The sequence below is a fragment of the Diadema setosum genome, chromosome 7, assembly GCF_964275005.1.
Source record: "Diadema setosum chromosome 7, eeDiaSeto1, whole genome shotgun sequence".
In the NCBI taxonomy this organism is placed as follows: Eukaryota; Metazoa; Echinodermata; class Echinoidea; order Diadematoida; family Diadematidae; genus Diadema; species Diadema setosum.
The window spans coordinates 21,451,483-21,472,853 of record NC_092691.1 but is presented as its reverse complement, the minus strand read 5'-3'; the positions used below and the strand labels follow the sequence as shown (position 1 = coordinate 21,472,853).

General features: G+C 37.8%; 1 protein-coding gene across 1 annotated transcript in view; it reads left to right on the top strand.

The window, feature by feature from the left end:
• Positions 1-21,371, top strand: part of LOC140230998 (aryl hydrocarbon receptor nuclear translocator homolog) — a 38,530-nt gene that overhangs the window by 8,368 nt on the left and 8,791 nt on the right. The window contains exons 3-10 of the mRNA XM_072311144.1: positions 5,342-5,389; positions 11,232-11,270; positions 14,709-14,866; positions 15,580-15,659; positions 18,221-18,313; positions 19,340-19,457; positions 20,232-20,261; positions 21,027-21,224. Coding sequence (XP_072167245.1) covers positions 5,342-5,389; positions 11,232-11,270; positions 14,709-14,866; positions 15,580-15,659; positions 18,221-18,313; positions 19,340-19,457; positions 20,232-20,261; positions 21,027-21,224 — 764 coding nt within the window. The remainder of the gene's footprint in view (positions 1-5,341; positions 5,390-11,231; positions 11,271-14,708; positions 14,867-15,579; positions 15,660-18,220; positions 18,314-19,339; positions 19,458-20,231; positions 20,262-21,026; positions 21,225-21,371) is intronic.

Genomic DNA, 21,371 nt, shown 5'->3' with positions numbered 1-21,371 from the left:
TCGATTATGGCTCATTACTTTGATCCCAATGTCTGTTTGTGACCAAACTTGGCTGGTAAATTTCGCTTGGGGAGTTGAAAGTCACCACAAGGTCAAAGGTCATATGCAGGGTCAATGAACTTCCGGGAGTTTGAAAAACATTAATTTCTTCTACGCGAATGGGCGAGACACATTTTGGCACTTGCCTTGTTGTAATGTCTGTTGGCATATCGTCGCTGGGGTGACAAGACCTTGTACCCGTATCTCAAATTTTGGTGAAAATGACTTTTTTTGATGGTCAGATAATCAGTTAAGTGATATCCTGTCCAGATCCTAGCTGTCTTATCGCCAAAATGAAACTACCACAACATATCAAAGGAAAGGCTACCCAATTTGATATGCTTTGGGTGCCATGTTTTGTTGTTCTTCTTCTTCTCTCCTGAACATTTGACATTTTGTAGATATGAGGTTTTGCAGCCCCAGCGACAATGTATAATGTACAGTGTACTTGTATGCATTGTGTCACGAGCATTTAAACAGTCAAAATTTGCATAATCCAGGGACTAGATTTAAACTACCACAGTACCTTTTTTGAATTGGGGCCATAGAGAATGTTCTTGACACATGGAAAATTGATGTGACGAACTTTTCATCAGAAAGGACAGGTTTTACTTCACATCGTATATTTGTTGTTGTTTTTTTGTCACTGCAGAATTCTTTTCATGTACATTTTAGGCAACTGCTTCTCAGTTTTTTTCTTTTTCTTTTCACTAGTTTAGACTCAAACAAAAGATGAATTTACATGTATAGGGCTTACAGTTAGACATAATGATTGCACAGTGTGCTTGTAGGATTAAAGTAGGGTAGTGTGTGTTTAGATTGGGTAAGATAGTAAAGTTTGTGATTGGTTTGAGTAAGCTATGACATGTTAGGGCTTACATGGCTCCTGTTTACTGATGTACATAGCATAGATCCTTGAGCCTGAGGAGTCTACTATACCTGCGTGTTCCATTGAAGAGACTTATGTTTCATATTTCCTGGTCCGTTTTAGATTGACAGAACGTGCGCATATGAATGATGCATTGATGATTGAAGAGAATGAAATGGTAGAGAAGAGAACATTTTACAAGCATAAAATGCTCAAATTTGCAATTTATTCAAATCTTCCTTTTTCATATTCTTCTTTTTTTTTTAAAGGTGATGTCACACATACAGTACAATTGTACTTAAAGATGAGCACCACTCACAGCCTACCCCACCCCCTGAAAATCTAAAGATGACTGTGACTATTCAAACATCTTTCATTGACATACAGTCATATAATACAAAAAGAATCCCTGTTGTTCTCCCTATTCAAAAGGCATCATGATGAAGTAGCATGAGATACAAGAGATATTAGGTATTGGAAGAATACTTATGTACTATGAAAGGAACAGATTGCCCTAGCTTCTGTTACTCTGTCATTAGGCAAGATTGCAACAGAATGGCCCATTGAGTCCAGCTCGTCGTACCGGATTTCTATCACAATTATGCATACACTGTATTATCTCCCCCTCCTCTCATTTTCACTCAACAACAGCAGGAAAAAAGAAGACCAATAAAGAAAGACAAAGAAAAAAATCTTAATTATGGTAACTGCATTGCCAGGGCTGGAATTCAAAACTCTGTGGTACATAGCTGATTTCTTTGATAGCCAGCAATTTTGCATCTTGCCTGCCTTTCATTATCATAAATCCTCATCATCCAGCGTGATATGCCCCATTGATCATACACGTGTGGCCTTTTTTTTTCCCTTTCTGTTCTACACAAATTCCCCCATTGTATGACATTGAGAGTGGGTGGGGAAGGGGGAGGGGAGGGGGGTAAGAAAGATGAGACTTGGGAGAAAGAAAGAGAGCATCTAAAGTCCGCCATGGATGGTTGTCGGGAGCTTTCACACTGTTACACATTAGTCAAAGTACAATCACTTGTATCTTGTAAATGTTCCATGTTTGTGAGCGATTAATTTTTTAGCGCTGAGTGGCTCAAAAACATATTCGCAGGCAAGTTTTTGAATTTGCTCTGCACGATTGTCAACCCATTTGAAATGTGCAGAGAACATATTGTGAAGACATTTTCGCAGGTTTTAGAATTCGTGCTAGTCAAAAGTACCGTGAAATCCACAAAAATTAATGCACCACAAAAATTTGAGCATTTACAGTATACAGTTGGTGGTGTTCTTTAATTGCAAGTTTGTTTTTTTTTGTTTTGTTTTTTTGTGCTGTTACCATACAATGAGGTTTTACATTATGTAAACCATGTCATAGTGATATTTCTGCATGCTGCAATCACCAAATAAGAGTACATTGTACAACTAGGACTGTTCACACTTGCCAGTGAAAAATCATGACATAAGAAATGAAATGTATTTCGGTAAAATTTTCAAGGCGACTGTGCATAAACCACCCAGAAAGTAATCAGAAAAATTACTTGTACAGCAGTGCGATTTTCATTGTATACTGAGCAGGAAATGTGCTACAACATTATGCAGTATCGAAGAGGTCTCACCTCAGGAAAAATTGTTATATTTGTTGCATGATTTTCACTCAATATACAGTGGATTCCTTTCCATAGACACACATGAAGTGTGCAGCTGCAGTTGCCAACAGGGCTATTGCTACAACACAGCTGTAGTTACATGTACTGTATAGCTGTTATTTTCACGAATTTTGCGAATCTCTGTTTAGACCGCGAGTTCAACAACGCACGAAAATGTCGCCCATGCACTGGTGTAATAGTGAGCACTACATGTACATGTATCTTGGATTTCATGCACGTGAAAACATGCAGCCAGGATTACATAGATTTGTAATTATAGTGTGAGAGACACAAATCAATAATCAATGACAGTATTTATTATCATGTGGAAGAAAGCCCTCTCTATTTTAAAGATGAAATTGATTTTCCATTGTTCAGGTAGTTGTGTATGATTGTGAGAGTTGAAACTGATGTGAAGTAGCCCCGACACCTTCTTTGTACATCTCCTCTTTTTCATTTTAACTCTATTCACTGTATGAATACACACACATACAAGTATACACACATACACACACACACACACACACACACACACACACACATATATGCCACATGTGTGCAGAAAAGGCACTATTGAGGGGAAGGGTGCTAAATTGAAGCTTGAGAAAAAAAGCCAGGGGCAAACAAAGGCCGAACGTGCTCCTTGTATGCTCAGGCACGTACTGATGATCTCAGACCTGTGCCTACAGAGCCCTCCTGCCACTCCTGACATGAATAGAGATGGACAATTAAAGGGACGCTCTCCCTATTGCATGATTTCAAGCGAGAATAAATTGACAATATGTCATATGATGTGTGATCTGCTGTGTCTTTTTCCGATGACGCTGTGTACAATGTAGTTGCTTGGACATATTCCGCATTTAACGGCATTATGTACAGTACCATTTGCAGATGAAGCTTAAAACCCTGCTGTGTAGTGCTTCAAAATAGTTCTAAGATGTGAGCTAGGCATAGAAACAACCATTGTAACAATTTTAATCAGGATAGTCAGTATTAAGTATAGTATACAAAATGTGAACAATAGTTATAATCAAATTGTTTCGAGATTAAACCGTCTACAGTCATGGTTTGATGAGAAGCACAGTGATATCTCCCTATATTTTAGGTTTTATTGCAAAATTTTTATATGATTGGATGTTTTGTGATACAACTGACCTGTACATGTACACATACATTGTATTCTATCGTATATAAATGGATGCATCAAATGTGAAAACTCAAATTTTTTAATTTAGTGCTCCCAAAGGTAAACTGTACTTTGAGTTGAATGAAACATATTCCCTGGCAGATCAGTGAAAGCATTTAGGACAAACTTGTTTCTGTTTATACCTGATACTTCTGATATTGCTATTGATGCATAATGTTATGTCTAGTCTAAGCAGTCATTGCTAAAATTCTGAGCACTGATCTGAAGCAGTTTTCCCCATCCGCAATGAAGATACAGTCTGTAATGCAACAAAGTATGTACGGTAGTTGGATTGCTTTTTTTTATAGCAGTTTAGTCCAGAACACGAGGAATGTTGGTACAGTTGTATAATTGATCTTCATATGGGGTAGCTACAATTTTTTTTTTTTTTTGGGGGGGGATTTTGAGTGATAGTTGACCCATCATCATATCACCTTAATTAATGGAGTCATACAATTGTACATTGTACAATCACAAATGTGGAAGCCGAGAGAGTGGCTTGATAAGGCCATTTTGTTGAAAATTGAGATTTTTTTTTTTTTTTTTTGGGGGGGGGGTTAAAGATCATACAAAGTTTGATAGTGTTGCAATGTCCAATTTTAATTTTAAACTTAGGGAACTTTTGTAATTTAAAAAACTTCTGCTTCAAGCATTTCCCTCAATATTTTCATACATGACGTGTATTAGAATTTTGTTTCTACATGTATACATGCAATGTATGTACGTATTGTATAGATATATTTGTGCCTTATCATTATTGTGCATGTTTAACTACACCGACACCATCGAGAAGTATAAATCCAAAAGCTGCATGTGATTCACTCTTGCACAGAAGATCGATGGATGCTGCCTCAGCCCAATATGTAATGGATCATACAACATTACAACTGAACAGTTGTACACTTGTACATGTATCGTCTATAAAGATTGCAGTACTGTCAGTGTACCATTTTGGCTACATGTACAAATGTAGTATTTCACACATTTATCATTACCCAACTGAAATTGGGTTATCACAGCATTGTTTTTCACATTTCTTACGTGTCTGTTTGAGAGCAAAAATAGACAATTTCTATGGGGCATGTATTTAGAATAAAAGTGGAATACAGTGCACTCCCGTCATAATGAACACGGTTATAACGAAATTCTGCTTACAACACAGAAAAATTATTTTTGCCACATTATCCACTCATTTTTATTGTTTATTTCTTCTGTAACATAACAAAATTTTGATATACAGCTTGTAATGAAAGAAAACTGCCGGTCCCGAGGACTTCATTATAACGGGAGTCCACTGTACACCTGAGGGGTCAGGAGAAAGTGGCTTCCAGAGGATCAATTGAGATATTCATAATGGAATAGAATAATCATCTACACCTACTCCTTGATCTGTTTTTAATTGTGAGCTCAAACATTTCTGCAAACAATTTACAGTGTACTGTGCATCACGAAATTTTATGACCACTCTCTGAATAGTTGGGACTCTAGCTAGAGGTTTCATATGAAAGTACAAGAACTTGAATTAAAAGGCGTCAGGATATTTTTTCTTGGTGTGAGCATGTGGTGGTGATGTTCATTTCAATTTTGTTTTCCTTTCAGATTTGATGATGGCGATGACGATGATGCCTCTTCTTCCAAGTTGTCTAGGTGAGTGGACATATGAAGCTTTTCTGGGTCACTCAGTGGTTGTATCCATGGTAATGGTTAACATCTACCACACCCATTTCTAACAATTTCGTCAAAGGTGGCAGTTACAATGTAGTTCCTGTCAAGAGGCCATTCATATCTTTTTGTTATTCTTTTGAGTTTTGAGTTCGGCACTTAATTAAAAAAAAACAAAAGTGTCCCTACTTATTGTATTATCTCCTTTGGAGATGAACAAGGGCCCCAGTGTATTGCCTTTGGGCTGTACAATTGAAATACAATTCCACACTCTATTCAACATGAACAAAAGTATAGAATTATAGTTACATCAAATCGGAAAAATGAAAGTTATGGAATTCAAAGTTTCACACTTTTTCAACAAATACATGCAAATTGAAAGAGGATATGGTATCATCAAATCACAACTGACCCTTGGTTTGTGTACAAAAATACTATTGAAATTATGTTCATGATAGAAGATTTAACACCTGCAACCTCTGTCAAAAAAAAAAGAGGAAGAAATCATATTTGCTCAGCTGTGAAAGGCCATAATGATGTGACGTAAATGATACATATTTTTCACATTAGATTCATTGATTGTCTAAGAAAAAAGAATGCAGTGAATGTTTGTAGACAGTTCAGTGGGAGACTTGTGAGGTGTTTACATCGTCATGTCTGCTACAGGCAGTAGTTTGTGTGTGTGTTGCGATTTACGCTTCTAAAATTATGGTACAGGTGTAATAAAAAAAAATCCACAATTTCATATTTTTAACCTAATTCTGATGAAACCTTTGTCATTCTTTTCACTTGATCTTGCTTTATTCATTGAAACCAACTTGAACATGGAAAGGAAATGCACTTTAGTTGGTGCTTACTACATTTGGTCTGTTTGAATTATTGAGGTCTACAAAACATGAAAAGAAGTTTAATACTTCAGCCTGAAGAATTATGATCAAAACCTATCATCATGCTATTAGATTATTTAAATTGACACTTCTGATTACTCTGCATACATTTGTATCTTTCTTAGGAGAAAAATTAGATGAAACTGATCAGAATCATTTCATGTGCACAAAATCAGGGGGGAAAAACATACAGAACTTTGACCTTCTACACATGAAAGATAGATTGCAACTTTAAGGATCAGACATGAATTCAGAAATGGAAAGGCTTTTAGCAATTCTTCCACCAAATAAATTATGATATGATGACCAAAATCAGGCTCAAACACGGAAGATTTTTATTCAACCTCGTGAAATACTGGCAATACATGATTCAAATTATGATAAAAAAAGATACTACATCAAACCAAAGAAGTGTGTCTTACTGTATGACCTTTGATGGGTTTAACCTGTTTCATCTCGTGCCAGATGGAACAAGAAAAAACATGGGACAAGACTAAATGCAATCTGTCAGAATTTGACTGGTACATACATGTGACATGTGTATGTTGTCATGTTTGCAACAGTTTCTGCTGCCCATTTTCTTTGGTGCAAGTGTCATACAGCTGTAGATATTGCCAAAGCCATCATATTTGATATTAAATGCCAAACCAAATGAAAAAAACAAACAAACAAACTTAAACAGCATGATGTGATTTCCACAAGAAGTTCACACTTGCCAATGATGCAGTGGTTGATCGCTTTTGTACAGATTGATAGAAACTCAGTAACAACTCCAGCACAGTTTGGGGAATCCCCAGAGTGAAATCCTATTAAAAGTTTCCCTTTCTGTTTGATTTTACAATGTTGATAGATGGTAAATGCAGTCTTCATGTGTTTGCATTACATGGTTTGACAAAAGTCACTTTAACTAAGACTAAAATTTCGGTAACCAAATAAACCTGAAAACCATACATGTATTTTGTAAGCAAAGGTAAGTTCATTCCTCACATGTATGCATTTGTAGTCCCACAGATGGTTTCATGACATTTGCTTCTGCGACAATTGCTCCCATGAAATACTTCCATGCTGAGCCAAACATAAATTTTACCCACAGACATAACCCTAACCTTAATCTAAAACTTCACATCAACCTAAACCTAAAACCCTAGATCACAACCCTAACCCTAATCAGGTAAAATTCCTTGGAGGAAATAAGACCAGAGCAATTGTCGCAGTCTGAGCAAATGTCTTGTCACCTCCACAGACTGGTGTGCATGTGAACAGCATTGTAAATTGAGTGCATAATTTGCATTCTTTGTTGGTTTGATAGCTGATCTAAAACAACAGATGAAGTAGAATTGTGTAATATGTGGAGAGGATTTAGGAAATTAAATTTTTAAATTTATCTTTTATTAGGGGAAAAAAAGATAATTGCTTTAGCTTAGTTTAGTTGAAAGTGATTTTCTTGTCAGAATTTCCTCAACAATTATGCAATTTTGTGATATCCACTGTTTTGAAATTTTCTTTGAATAAGTCAAAGTTTCATTTTGCCAGAAATTTCTTTATTTCTACCTTTGCATAATTTCTGACTTTGTATTTCCTGCATACGTCATTATATTTCAATTGTAGCCTAGTGCTTGTGGGCATTTGCATTGGTGAATCATTTGAAAGGTTATGTGTGTGATTGTGTTTGACCTTCACAGTGCTCGGATCTGTCAGGACATTTTGCGTTTTGCATTTTACATCATGTACTGCATGTAGTGATTCAGTCATCATGACGTCATGACACATGACAGGTGTTTTAATCCAATTATGAGACGAGATCATATCCACTTCATTGTGATGAGACAATCAGAGAGCCACCTTGCATGGTAGACCAAAAAAGCATTTCGAAAATTGTTCTGTTTCCACCCAGGATTGGAGCTGGATGAATTGTGTTTCAGGTTGTCTGTTTGTATGTCTGTCTGTCCATCCATCTTAAATTTCATTTTGTCACAGTTTACATTTACAGCAGTAGAATGGATTTCGTGGCACCTGGCCCAGTTACACTACACGTATAATACAGCTGTACACTTGTATGTTATATCAGCTGTTGATGCACTGGTTTTGTGTTGTGTTGTGTTGTGTTGTTTTGTTTTGTTTTGGTTTGGTTTGTTTTGTTTTCGTTTTGGTTTGGTTTGGTTTGGTTTGGTTTGGTTTAGTTTAGTTTGGTTTGTTGGTCAAAAGTCAAAGGTCCCTGAACTTTGGCTAAAATGACATTTGTCAGCTGTAACTCAAGCAAGGATTTTTCAGTGGCATCAGAGTTTGGAAGACTAGAAAAGGTAGAAAAATCCATGCACAGTTATTTACAGTACATTCAATGACAATGCTTGGCAAAAGTTCAAGGTTAAGGATCGCAGCACTTCTGGCAAAAAAAAAAGAAGTCATCATTTCATAACCTTTTGGCCCAGAAAAGGTCCTCATTTCATAACCTTGATAAATATACACTACATCACTTGTGGTGCTGTACATCTTCAGTAAGATTGATTACATTAGTCCTATGAGGGTCATAAAAAGTTCATTATCATTGCAATATCAATGAAGTTATGGCTACTTGAAATAGCAGAATATTTTGAATTTATTGCCAAAACTGTGCTTCGTGTTGGAACTCATTATAATGTCAAAAGAACAAAGTTTTAGTAGTAAAACTACTAAGAATAATATCACTGTTGGGGCGACAAAACCTCATAACTAAAAAAAAAAAAGTTAAATGTTCAGGAGAGCAAAAAAACAAACAAAAAAAACCCAACATTGCAGCCAAAGCACAGTTATAGCAAATGGGATCACCTTGACATGCTGCGGCTACGTTTTTGGGGTAAGACAGCTAGGGCTTGGACAGGACATGATCCATCACTGAACTGATTTTGTGACAATAAAAAAAAAAAGGTGATTTTTACAAAAATTTGAGACATAAGGTCTTGCTACCCCAGTGACGATATGACTATGGAAGCCTTGGAGCAACAAACATTTGTAGGACACTCAAAAAAAAAATTGCCATTCTACTCAAGAGATATCATGGTCACTTGATGATTGAAAAGAATACTGTATACGCAATGTATTTAGCGAGTCTAAATTTTTGTGAATAGGGACTTCCCGACAATTTTGCGAGTGGTTAAATTTGCGATCGTGGAGTCCTGTACTGAATGGAGAAATGTGTACGTGTGCGTCACATTCATATCGGGAGCAGAGTCATTATTTTCGTGTGTCTTTAATTTCGCGAATAGCACCTGACTCGCGAAATTCGCGAAAATAAAAGCCTCGCAAAATATTTGGCGTATACAGTAGTTATAATCAGTCAGATTTCATTTGTCCACTTTCTCACAAATCTTAATCGGTGTGCCGGTCGCTTCTGGAGAGTAAACACCCACATGTATTCCTTGTGATATTCTGAAATTTCCTCAGAATTTGTGTGGAGCCCCATCAAGTTCCAGTTTAGGTTGTTGTTGACCGGTTCCCCGTGTAATTAATTCTTTCCTTTGAAAGTTAAAGATGAAATAAAACGACCCATTTGCTGTAAACCCATACCATGCTTGCCATGAGCAACCAAATTTACTGTAAATCAAGTTGAATGCATAGAATGTACATGTAGGGCACGTCCTTGCCTACTGTGGTAGACACCTACCTAATGTGCCCATTCAAACTGGTAGGAAATAATAATTGATATGATAATTGCATTTATTTAGCGCATGATAATCTACAAATATTGTATGTAGAAGACTCTCTTTGTGATTTACAAAACTTTACTGACAGAGGGAAGATAAGTTTTCAAAGATTTGAATTAATATCTGAATAGTGTGATGGCTTGTAGCTTCATACAGGATGTAGTGTAATATGCTGTGTGCAAGGGAATGTACAATACAAGTACTGCATGAGCTGAAATTTTTGCGGTGGTTTTATTTTCGCGAATTTCGCGAATCGCCTTTGAACCGCGAAAATAACAACAAGCGAAAATAATAAAGGGCGACTAACTAAGTTCAGTTAGACCCTTGCAACCTCGAAATTAACAACACGCGAAAATGTCCTCCAAGTAGCAATTCGCGAAAATATCTGTACGCGAAAATTTCAGCTCGTACAGTAGTAGTCAGATCATCACATCTTTGCCCAAAGTGATTGTTTTCCATCAAAAATACGGACAAAGCCAGCACTTGACATCAGATTTTTGTGAATTGACACTCAAACCTTCGATTGAAATGTAGTTTAGTTCCTGCATTGTCCCTTTCTGCACAGGTCTATAAAATATGTGTCACTGTAGTGTGCAATGTTGATGTACATTGTACTACTTAGCCATTATTAGCATGTCATCACTTGCAAGACCACAGAACACAGGATGTACTAGTGCTGAAGAAGGTGCAGTAGTTTCCATGCCAACTGACACATCATCACACTGGCTCTGCACTCAAGATTCACAAAGAGCATCTCGAGAAAATTAGATACGAAAAGAGTGGAAGACTGCACGTGGGGATTTTGTCTGGGTTGTGTGCATACAGGTCACAGTTATGACCCAATTTTTCTGCACAATTCAATAATGCACCACTCTGAGGGGGGAAAAAAATGTATGGTGGATTGCTGTGCCTTGACACTGTACACTGTATTTCTGCACCAAGAGCCCACTGTAAAAATGCGACAGTTCAGCTCTACAAATAAAGATCTTCATATAAATTTTATCAGATAGTTTCTAGTGGCATGAAATGTGTTAAGATGCACATGTTTGCTGGATTAAGGCTCCAGAGCATTTTTGTTTTGCTTTGTTTTGTTTTGTTTTTCTTCTCTTTTTTTGTGGGGGGGGGGGGGATGGAATACCCTTGAAATCAGCAGCGAGAATCAAAATTGTACAGAAAGTAGCAGAAGGGACAAATCTGAGAAAGCAACAGAATATCTGTCCAACCCCGGATTTCTTTGTTCTTCCTTTTTTGGTACTGTAGGACGGACGAAGACAAGCCTGACAAGGAGAGATTTGCCAGGTAAGAAAAATTAACCCTGAGACTCTCACAGGCCAACACACCTGGCCTATGTAATGAGTGAAGACACTAATGAGGCTCTCTCAAATTTTGACTATCTTCTACTTCTGTTCTTTTTTTTTCTTTTTTTTTTAAGGCAGTGTAAGCAAAAGCAAGACTCCTCCCATTAGAGTATTATCCAATGAGAAGACAAAGCAAGGTGCTTCAATTTTTTTTCTCCCAATTATTCCTCTAACAAGCGAAACTGCGTGATTGGTTGAAAAACATATGGGAAACTAAATTAGCTGCAGATTACGGCTCTCGGAAAATAAGCAGCTAATACTAATGATGACATCACAAGACTCGTACAGTGTATTCACAGCATGACTTGTACAGTTGTACATAGAATTTAGAGTTATCACCTTCAATACAAACAGAGACTGCAATATGTCCTGAAACCTACAGTGTAGACTGCAAAAGTTGTCAGGAATTTCGAGTTGTGTACAAATGGTATGTTTTTTTAGTTTTTAGGTGTTTTGAAAGTATTCGTAGCAAAGACATTGCAGCAACTCTCATTCCTTTGTGTATGTGCTGTCGCCTTACAATCTTTGTGGATTTTATGAGGGTCTGCCTAAAGATTTACAGTGTATTTAAAAGTAAGTTTCACTTATTGGAGAGATCCACTGTAAAATGTACATTGCCTGTGGATAGATGTTGTGGATTGTACTGAATGTTAGAAAAAGAAACACAAGTCTGTGTGATTGAAGCGCTTGCATGCAGAATTTTCATCCTAAAGAAAGGCTTCCAGTTGGTGCAGGGAGGTGTGATGAAATTCTCACATTTAATAATCTGAGAATGAGTGTCATTATCAGGTTTCATCTTGTGGCCCAGAACAGAAGGCAGTAGAACAATATATGCCAAGATATAATTCATTCATTGCCTGCTTGTACAGGTAGCAGACTTTTGAATGCAATCAGCAGTTGATGCCAAATGACCATCTCTCTGTAGATTGAAAAAGCATCAGTTGTGAAGCAGCACAGGTTAAATTTTGTTCGTAGCTTTGCTGGACACTCTGAGAGCAAAGAAGAGATGCTTTATCTATGGCAGGATAGATCCATTCAAACTCACTTTCTTTTGTGATGTTACAATGTTCTCTGGATATCTGTACCAGTAAAAATGTGGGCAGTGTTCGTGACTCTCTGTCCAATGGCTCTCAAATTAATGTTACATACCATGTGCCTCTTCAATGTCACCTTGTGGCCTATTGCAACAAAACTGTAAGCACACCAATCTATGCACTCAATCTACTATATTAAATCCATAGTGCAATTTATATTCATGTGATTGCTGCAGTATTATCCTCCACTGGAAGATTACTAGTACGGCAAGAAGTATGCCCGATAGATACAGGCATCATGTACTTCATGTACATTATTTACGATGTGCTCCCAAATTCAATACATTCAGTACATACACAGACAGCTTGTTTAAACAAGAGACGTGCAGCAGGGCCACTTGTTTGTACAGTAGCATTGGCCCTTTGAACCAAAGTCAAACAGTCATGTTTTTGTTATTTTCCAAGTGAAAACCTACAAATTTGTCCAAGTCTCTGACATGCAATGTATGAAAACAGAAAATATAAGAATTGCAACATTTCAATTTTCCTACAATGTATGCTGCTTTTTTTTTTTCATGCATTTGTTGGGCAAATTTGCGCGTTGTATTACACATGTACACTGTAGTTCAATGCGGTGACTAAGTCTTTCACCTGAATGCAACATTAAATTTTTAAATTGTTCATTGGTTGTAGATCAGCTTTTGAACAATTTGTGGAGCTGCAATCGTACATTGTTTTGTTATCATAACATTAACCATGTATAAATTGTGTGACACAAGTGCCAAAGTGATGCTAAGACAATGTACATGCCAGTCACTAAGTTTCAAATCATTGACAAAGGGCATATAATATGGCACAAAAACATTTAAAAACACCCCAACAATAGTACAATGTAACAAAATCTTGTCGCTGATATTATTGTCCTGGATTTTTTTTTCTTTTTATTGTCTATTTTGTTATGACCTCTTATAAGAGTATTGATATATTTGCAATAGAGAGATTCATTCATATCCTCAATTGTTTCATGTTTTGCTTGTACATTGTATCAGATATATTTGCTATATTTATACACATGTATCCATGTTTCATGACTGACAGTTTTGACTAGTTTGTAACATATCTGAAGGGAACATTTGTATATACTTGCAGACTTTCTAATACACCATTTCTCATTCTCAGTGTAACAACATTGCAAGATTTGTAATCCTGTTGATTCCTTCCTTGTTGCATTTTGCCATGTATTATCCTGCACCAACTGTGTTTATAAAAATCTGACGTATTCACCGATTTATGTATATTATATTGCCTGAATACAGAACATTTGTGTACTGAAATTGTTGAATGACTTTTAAATATGGTATCAAATTCTCTCTCATAATTGCAGCAAATATGTATATCATACTATAATTTGAGCAACGTTTGTCTGTCTGTTTGTCTGTTTGTACTTCTACTCCTCCCAGGTCCTTGGTCCGATCTCCATCAAACTTAGTGGGTGGATGCAGGTTGACCGCGAAATTGCCCTTGAGGGGTTCATTTTTGAAAAGGTTAAGGTCACTGGGGTCAAAGGTCAAATAACTTCTAATTTTCGTCAGCTGCAGTCAGACACCCGATAGAGGGTGCTATGTAGGCCTACTTATATGGGGATTCCCCCAAAAATATAATCAGACACCCGATAGAGGGTGCTACAGTAGGCCTACTCAGTGCCGTATATAAAGAGAGTCTGGCCAACTGCTAATTTGGACGCCATGTTGTTACCGCGCGTATTACGCGTTACAGGGTTAGCGTGTACGCTCAGACGTAACAAAATAACCAAGCCAAATAAGGGGTAGTTAACAATGGGCACTGCGTATGAGCGCACTTCAGTAACGACATGGCGCCTGTAGATCACGGGACCAGCTTTTGACCAATCACAGGCTTCAAAACACATAAGCCAAAAACCGAGTTGGCCAGACTCTCTTAATACGGCACTGGGCCTACTTATATGGGGATTCCCATGGTGTACGCCTACTTATGCTTCAAGCAAGTTCATCATCATGGGTCATCATCTAGGTGATTTTTATTTAATAGTTTAATCCAATTAAATTCAATTAATTTTATTCAAAAACCAAATATAAATAACAAGATGAGCAAGTTTGGCCAAGATCGGACCAAGGAGTAGCACAAAGTGTTATTTGACCTCCGTAGACCCATAGAGGATTTCTGGCACTCCACGGGTACATTGACTAGTTTAGCAAAGTTGATACATTATGCTGTATTGACATTAAGTTTATTTTCCATATAATTTGGTAATATCTACCAATGCATTTTCATCTCCTTTTGTTATTGTTGTTGTTGTTGTTACCCAGGGAGAATCACAGTGAGATTGAGAGGCGACGGAGAAACAAGATGACAGCGTACATCACCGAGCTGTCGGACATGGTGCCATCCTGCAGCGCCCTCGCCCGGAAGCCCGACAAGCTGACCATCCTCCGCATGGCTGTCTCCCACATGAAGTCACTACGAGGTGCTTCCCTCCCCTCCCCTCCCCCTCCCCCCTCAAAACTGCCACAAAAATTGAGAAGATATCCAATCACATTCAAAATAAACCCCAGCTGCCATAGAAATGCTCTCATATGCAGGTTTTGACCCCAGTGTGTTCAAAATACTTGGCTGAATTGAAAGAGCTTTGAGAGAAAGTTGTGTGTCACTGTGTAAATCCCCCTGTATGCCTCATTATTCCAAGAGTGCAATGCATGAGCACTTGTGGAAAAGAGTTTGTTTTTCAAAGACAAGTATTTTTTATTTTTTTTTGTATAGAAGTGTTGTGACCTAGATCATGTGAATAAAATTGTGGCTATTTTTCTTGCAAATGGTCAGTATTCAGAGCTTATCAAGAGACTGCAGAATTGTATTCTTTTAGTAGTCATGATTACTCATAGGTCTGGAAGATATTACTCTTTTTCAGACACAGCCTTGACAGAAAATGAGATTATACCCAAAAAAATCCATTGGGAACAATCACCATGCACCACAAGCTCTATGTACTGTGACATAGTGCGTGATCATATCAATCAGTTTGTGAGTAGTTGTGCATTTGAGCAGTTATACGAAGTTAGCAAGCCATCGACTGAGTCGAATATGGCACACAATGAGTTATGGGCCTTGTAAAGTAGAATCCTTCATTTTTCATGTTTTGTTTAGACAGAAAAGCAATGTCATTGTTCCTTTATGTTTCAGGCACAGGAAACACCACCACTGAAGGGACATATAAACCATCTTTCCTGACTGACCAGGAACTGAAGCATTTAATCCTTGAGGTGAGACCAACTTCATTCAGATGAAGAATTCAAGAAGAATGTTATTGATACTGCGATATTGTAGGTAGATGAATATGAGTGCATGGAGTAAAGTCAACTAGATTTCACCCATTCCACTTGTCAGACTTTTATCTGCCAGCTTGAAAATCGTCACTCCATATACTTTCTTGATGCTATATATTGTGAACTAAAATGATGGTTTTCTTCAGCTCACAAGAGTATTGCAGCCATCTACAAGCATTCAGATTGTGATAGCTCCTGTCATAGGTCATGGCCATAGCAAACATTGGCTGTGCTTGGTGCAATCACTAATTTGTGAGGGTATATATGAGGATAATTATCAAGAGTCAGGGGTGTATCCAGGATTTTTTCTGGGGGGGGGGTCGTAATCAAAATTTTTGGACCTTTACCTTTGCGAGGGAGCGGAGCGCCCGAGCGGGGGGGAGGGTGTGGGAGGGGGGTGTCCCACGGTAGGGAGTTTTTATGCCTCCGCCACGAAGTGGTGCCGGAGGCATTATGTTTTCGGGTTGTCCGTCCGTCCGTCCGTCCGTCCTTCCGTCCGTCCGTCCGTCCGTCCGTCCTTCCGTCCGTCCGTAATGAATTTTGTGGACAAGGTAACTATCGAAACCTGTTGAGGTATCCTAATGAAACTTGGCATGTATGTGTATTAGGGGGTGAAGTTGTGCCTATCAACTTTTGGGTGCACATGCTCAAGGTCAAAGGTCAAAAGGTCAAGGTCAAATACATAAAATTTCACTATTTCCACCATATCTATTGAATGCCTGAAGATATTTTCTTGAAACTTAGTGTATACATGTTTTACCCAATTAAGATTCTCTGGTGAAAGTTTGGGTCATGAGGTCAAAGGTCAAAGGTCAAAAGGTCAAGTAAAAATATTAAAACTTTTTTTTTTTTCTCCGTACCTTGGAAAATTGTTCAAGGTATCTTCATGGAACATATGTACTGACTGGAAGTGATTATCTAGAGAATGTAGGGTTCATGGGGTCAAAGGTCAGGGGTCAAAGGTCAAGTGCAAGACTTCAAAATTTTACTATTACCCTCATATTTATGCAGTGCCAGCAGGGTTATTTTTTTACACTTGGTGTATGCGTGTGTAACCTAATAGAAATTCTCTGGAAAGTTTTTTTTTTTCTCTTTTTGCCTCAAAGGTCAAAAGGTCAAAGATCAAGTGAAAGTGCTGAACTAACTTTTTCCTCCATATCTCGGAAGTGGCTCAAGTTACCTTGAAACTTAGTACATATTATGCATGTTCTACCTGAAAGTAATTATCTTATGAATTTTAGGGTCAAGGGCCAGATGAAAATGGTAACAATTTACTATTCAATTCAGAAATTGCACTTTTTCTCCACACCTGTACCTTGAAAATTACTCAATGCCTAAATGTATGAATGGGTCAAAGTCAAGTTAAAGTCCTTAAATCCCTAGATACATGCTCTCTTATTCATCCAATTAAACCTACGTCAAGGAAGGTGAACATTCAACACATTTGTGACAAACTTGTCATTCCAATATTTTGCCAATTTTGTGAAAATGTAATCACACAGTGTCCACATGTACTATCTAGACCTATTGGGAAAATCATGCATTATGGCGGAGGCATACCAGTCGCCAAAGCGACATTTCTAGTTGAATTTTATATTTTAAAATGGGGCCATTTGGTGCATACAAAAGTTACTTTTTCGGCATGGCAGTGCGGCTTGGAAATAAGGTATGGCATATTAAAACTAAGTTACGAAATTTACGAGGTTTTTGACAATTTGCTGGAACACCACCTGGTCACTTTTTTTCCTGTTGTATATAGGGTAAAAAGCCCTCAAAAAACAAATATGTCTTTTACAAAAAGTGGACCTTTTGAAAATTTGGGGGGGTCGTACGACCCTCCCGACCCCCCCTTGCATACACCCATGAGAGTACACTGTACTTTCTATAGATTTGATGAGATACAGGAGAATTCATGTGCAATGTACACCCTGTAAAATGGAGTACTGTAAAAGTGGATATTTTCGCGCGTCTGATTTTTCGCGCTTGGCCGGGTCAGAAGAGTTTCGCGTGTTTTTAATTCCGCGGAATCAAGACATCACGCACAGGAACATATGGCAAGCAAAAATATTTGCGGACTTTTATTTTCACGCTAGTTTCTGGTTGCGCAAAATGAGCGAAAATTTCAACACCGCGAAAATTTCCACTTTTACAGTAACCAATATGCCACACTGATATAATTTTTTAGGATGATTTTGCATCTTATTAATGTAAAATTTGAGTTTATGTCCACTATGGGTCACCAACTACAATCAGTACAATAGTGTATGTTGGGGTCACTAATTTACGAGAAATTCATTATAAAAGATGATAAGCATTTTGAAATAATTTCCATGATGTTGTGCTGCATTGTACACATGTTTTACTTCCTGAGATGTTCAAGTTTTACCGTAGAATAATCTTTTCTTCTTCTTCTTCGTATTCATCTACAGTTCATGTTACTTAAGTTTGGTGCGTACTGTCAGTTCACACATTTTACATTTGCTGCATTTTGTTGGCAGGCTGCAGATGGGTTTCTCTTTGTGACTTCCTGTGAGAGTGGAAGAATCATCTACGTTTCAGACTCCATAACTCCAGTCCTCAATCAACCACAGGTATTCAAATGAATTTTTGCAGATTTCATCCCCCATTCTGTGACTTCACAGTCAGAGAGAGCCATTCCCGCAGCACCAGAACTAATGTATGGGACTAAGCAATGGAATGTTTGTCCAAGCGGGTGCAAAAGCCAATGATGTCGTTTCATTGGCACAGAAGCACATCATAGTTTATATTTACATAATTGGGTGCTGTTCGTTATTCCGAAGGTTCAATATTCCGAAGGTTCGTTATTCCGAAGGTTCGTTAATCCGAAACACGCAAATTCCCTATACCTAGAGGTTCGTTAATCCGAAAATGAAAAAGGGTTCGTTAATCCGAACATTTGTGGCGTTATTCCAAAGGTTCGTTATTCCGAAGATTTGTTCATCCGAAAATGAAATTCGGAAAAACGAACCTTCGGAATAAGGAATCTTTGGACTGAAGAGCCTTCGGAATAACGAACCTTTGGAATAACGAGCTGTAACCACATAATTGTACCCCAAGTCTAATCAACTTTACTCATACACAACTGCACTTCTTCTGTTGTATGAGAATTGAAATCCTTTAATTATATTTTTTGAAATGATGAATAACTATGTTTTCTCATATCAAATAATTGCCACTCCACTACGAGCAAACACACACACATGGAGGTTTTTGAGTATAATAAAGGTGAAGTCTGCCTGCACCTCTTTCTTTCTTCAAGTAGTCTTCAGTTTTCGAAAAGGCGATTTTTTTTTTTTTTCTGCATATAATCTGCCGAGTCACATCTAGGTCTTTAAATTCCTGTGCAGTGCCAGTCTTAATGTGGTGTTGTTTTTGTTGTTTGTTGTTGTTTTTTCAGAAAAGCACTACAAGGAATTCGAGAAAGATCATACGAGATTCAAAGTACAAAGTGTTTTTCATTCACGTGCATGAAATATGTAGGTGCATGCCACTTATAAGCGCATGCCACTTATAAGTGCATGCATTGATGCAGCAGCTTTATATCATGATATCCTCATCTGTACACAAAACATCCTTGCCTTTTCCGTTGTGCATAGACGGAGTGGGTTGGAGGATCCATCTATGATCTGGTCCACCCGGATGATGCAGACAAAGTCCGAGAACAACTCTCCACATCTGAACCTCACAACAGTGGGCGGATCCTGGACCTTAAGAGTGAGTCTGGTCTAAATCTAAGATCAAGTTTAAGTCTAGATTCTAGATTCTGGATTTTTCTAGTCTAACTCATGGCAACTGCAACTTTTGGATTAGTTGAATATAATTGATTGAATGGCTGATTGTTTTGAGAGCATGGAGACATGTTATGATATGCTTCTAATACAGAGGAAGTATTTTCTATTTTATGTGTGATTTTATCACTGTTCAAATTAAGTCAGTTTGACAGACTTTGCAAAGATATTCATGTGACGTGCAGTGAAGGTATTTTTTTGTTGACACACCATATAGTGCTTTGCCGGAGATCATGCCAGAGATCACAAAAAGTGACCTGACAACTTTTGTGATTTATTCACACAACCACATGGGACTGAGAAAAACACAACATTTTTCAAGTTTTCAAAAATCGTGTTCCAGATTGTGTTTGCAGTCAGCATTTTGTGTCATTAACTTTGCTTTCAGTTGATGCTGTCACTTGGCAAGAATTGATATAGTCAAGAACTTTTTTTTTTCTCATTCATCTCTGCGTTACGCCTTGCTACTTAAGATTTCAAAGATAGTCTGAACCAAAAATCTTCAATTTGCAGACAAGTAGATCCACTGCATATCAACATATCATTTTCATTATCCTTGTAAGACTGAGGTTGTACACAGGCACTTAATGCCTTCTTTCAAGTGACAGGGTGCAGTGTAGCAGTACTCTGTATACACACTGTGCATAGAATGAGCTGGGTGAGTGACTCCATCATATAATTTTTCTTCACCTTTTTACAGCTGGGACAGTCAAGAAAGAGGGACATCAGTGTAAGTCATACTCTTATTGAGTTCTTACTGATACTTACCCACAAATCTTTAGAAGTGTTGTTTTCTTCCCCCACCAGAGATATTTAGGGATTACAAATTCACATCCAAACCCAAGACTGTTCTGTTTGTTCTAAACACTGGGAGAAAGATGTGAATGTGAAGTTATTTCATGAAGTTGATATTATAACAGAGCACCAAACTTTATGAAAATTGAGCAAACTTTGTTGAAGGTCATTGAATGATTTCTGCCTTGAATGTTTGTCATGATTATAAAGCATCAGAATACTGCAGAATCTTTTTTTTTTTCCCTCTATCTCTATGTAGTTCCACTGGGATAATACAAGCTCTCCCCAGTCTTTAAATACAGAAGAATACATTCAATTTCTGGCAGGTGTTTCCATCGTTGGCATGTAACTTGAACATGACACACTGTGGAATAGACAATGGGTAATTCATGCGTCTTAAACAGGGACTTGGATTATTAGTGCAAACCAGTGTAGGCAGTGTAGCTGCCAAGTGCGCTCTACCTCATAATACCCCCATATTTCATTCATTGTATGATGCCCGCTTGCAGTAGAAGGTAATTTCCGTACATTAATTGAGATCAAATGAATTACCATTTAGTATTCTTTGTAAACAAATTGATACCTTCTTGTTTTGTTTTTACTTATTTTTTTTTTTTAAATTGTAAATGCATATGTGATGATGCTCATATTCCAACACTTCTTCCCTTATGCCTCCATCCTACTCTCTCTCAACCTGTAGCATCTATGAGGTTCTGCATGGGATCAAGGCGTGGCTTCATCTGTCGGATGAAGTACGGCAACGCTCAAATAGACCCCATGACCTTGAGCCGTTACTGCCACTTGCGCAACAGGAGCAGCCTTGGCTCACCAAAGGACGGCGAGCAGTTTGCCGTGGTGCACTGCACCGGCTACATCAAGAACTGGCCCCCCTCTGCAGGTAGGTCCACCCCACTACCACTAACAGGGTTCATCAGTGGGTTGATGAACTTTGCAATTCATGTTGACCCCTGATAAAGTGTTTCCTTATAGGATGTCTCTACTCCTTTGTGCAATACAATACAAATCACGTCTGTCAGTTTCTGAT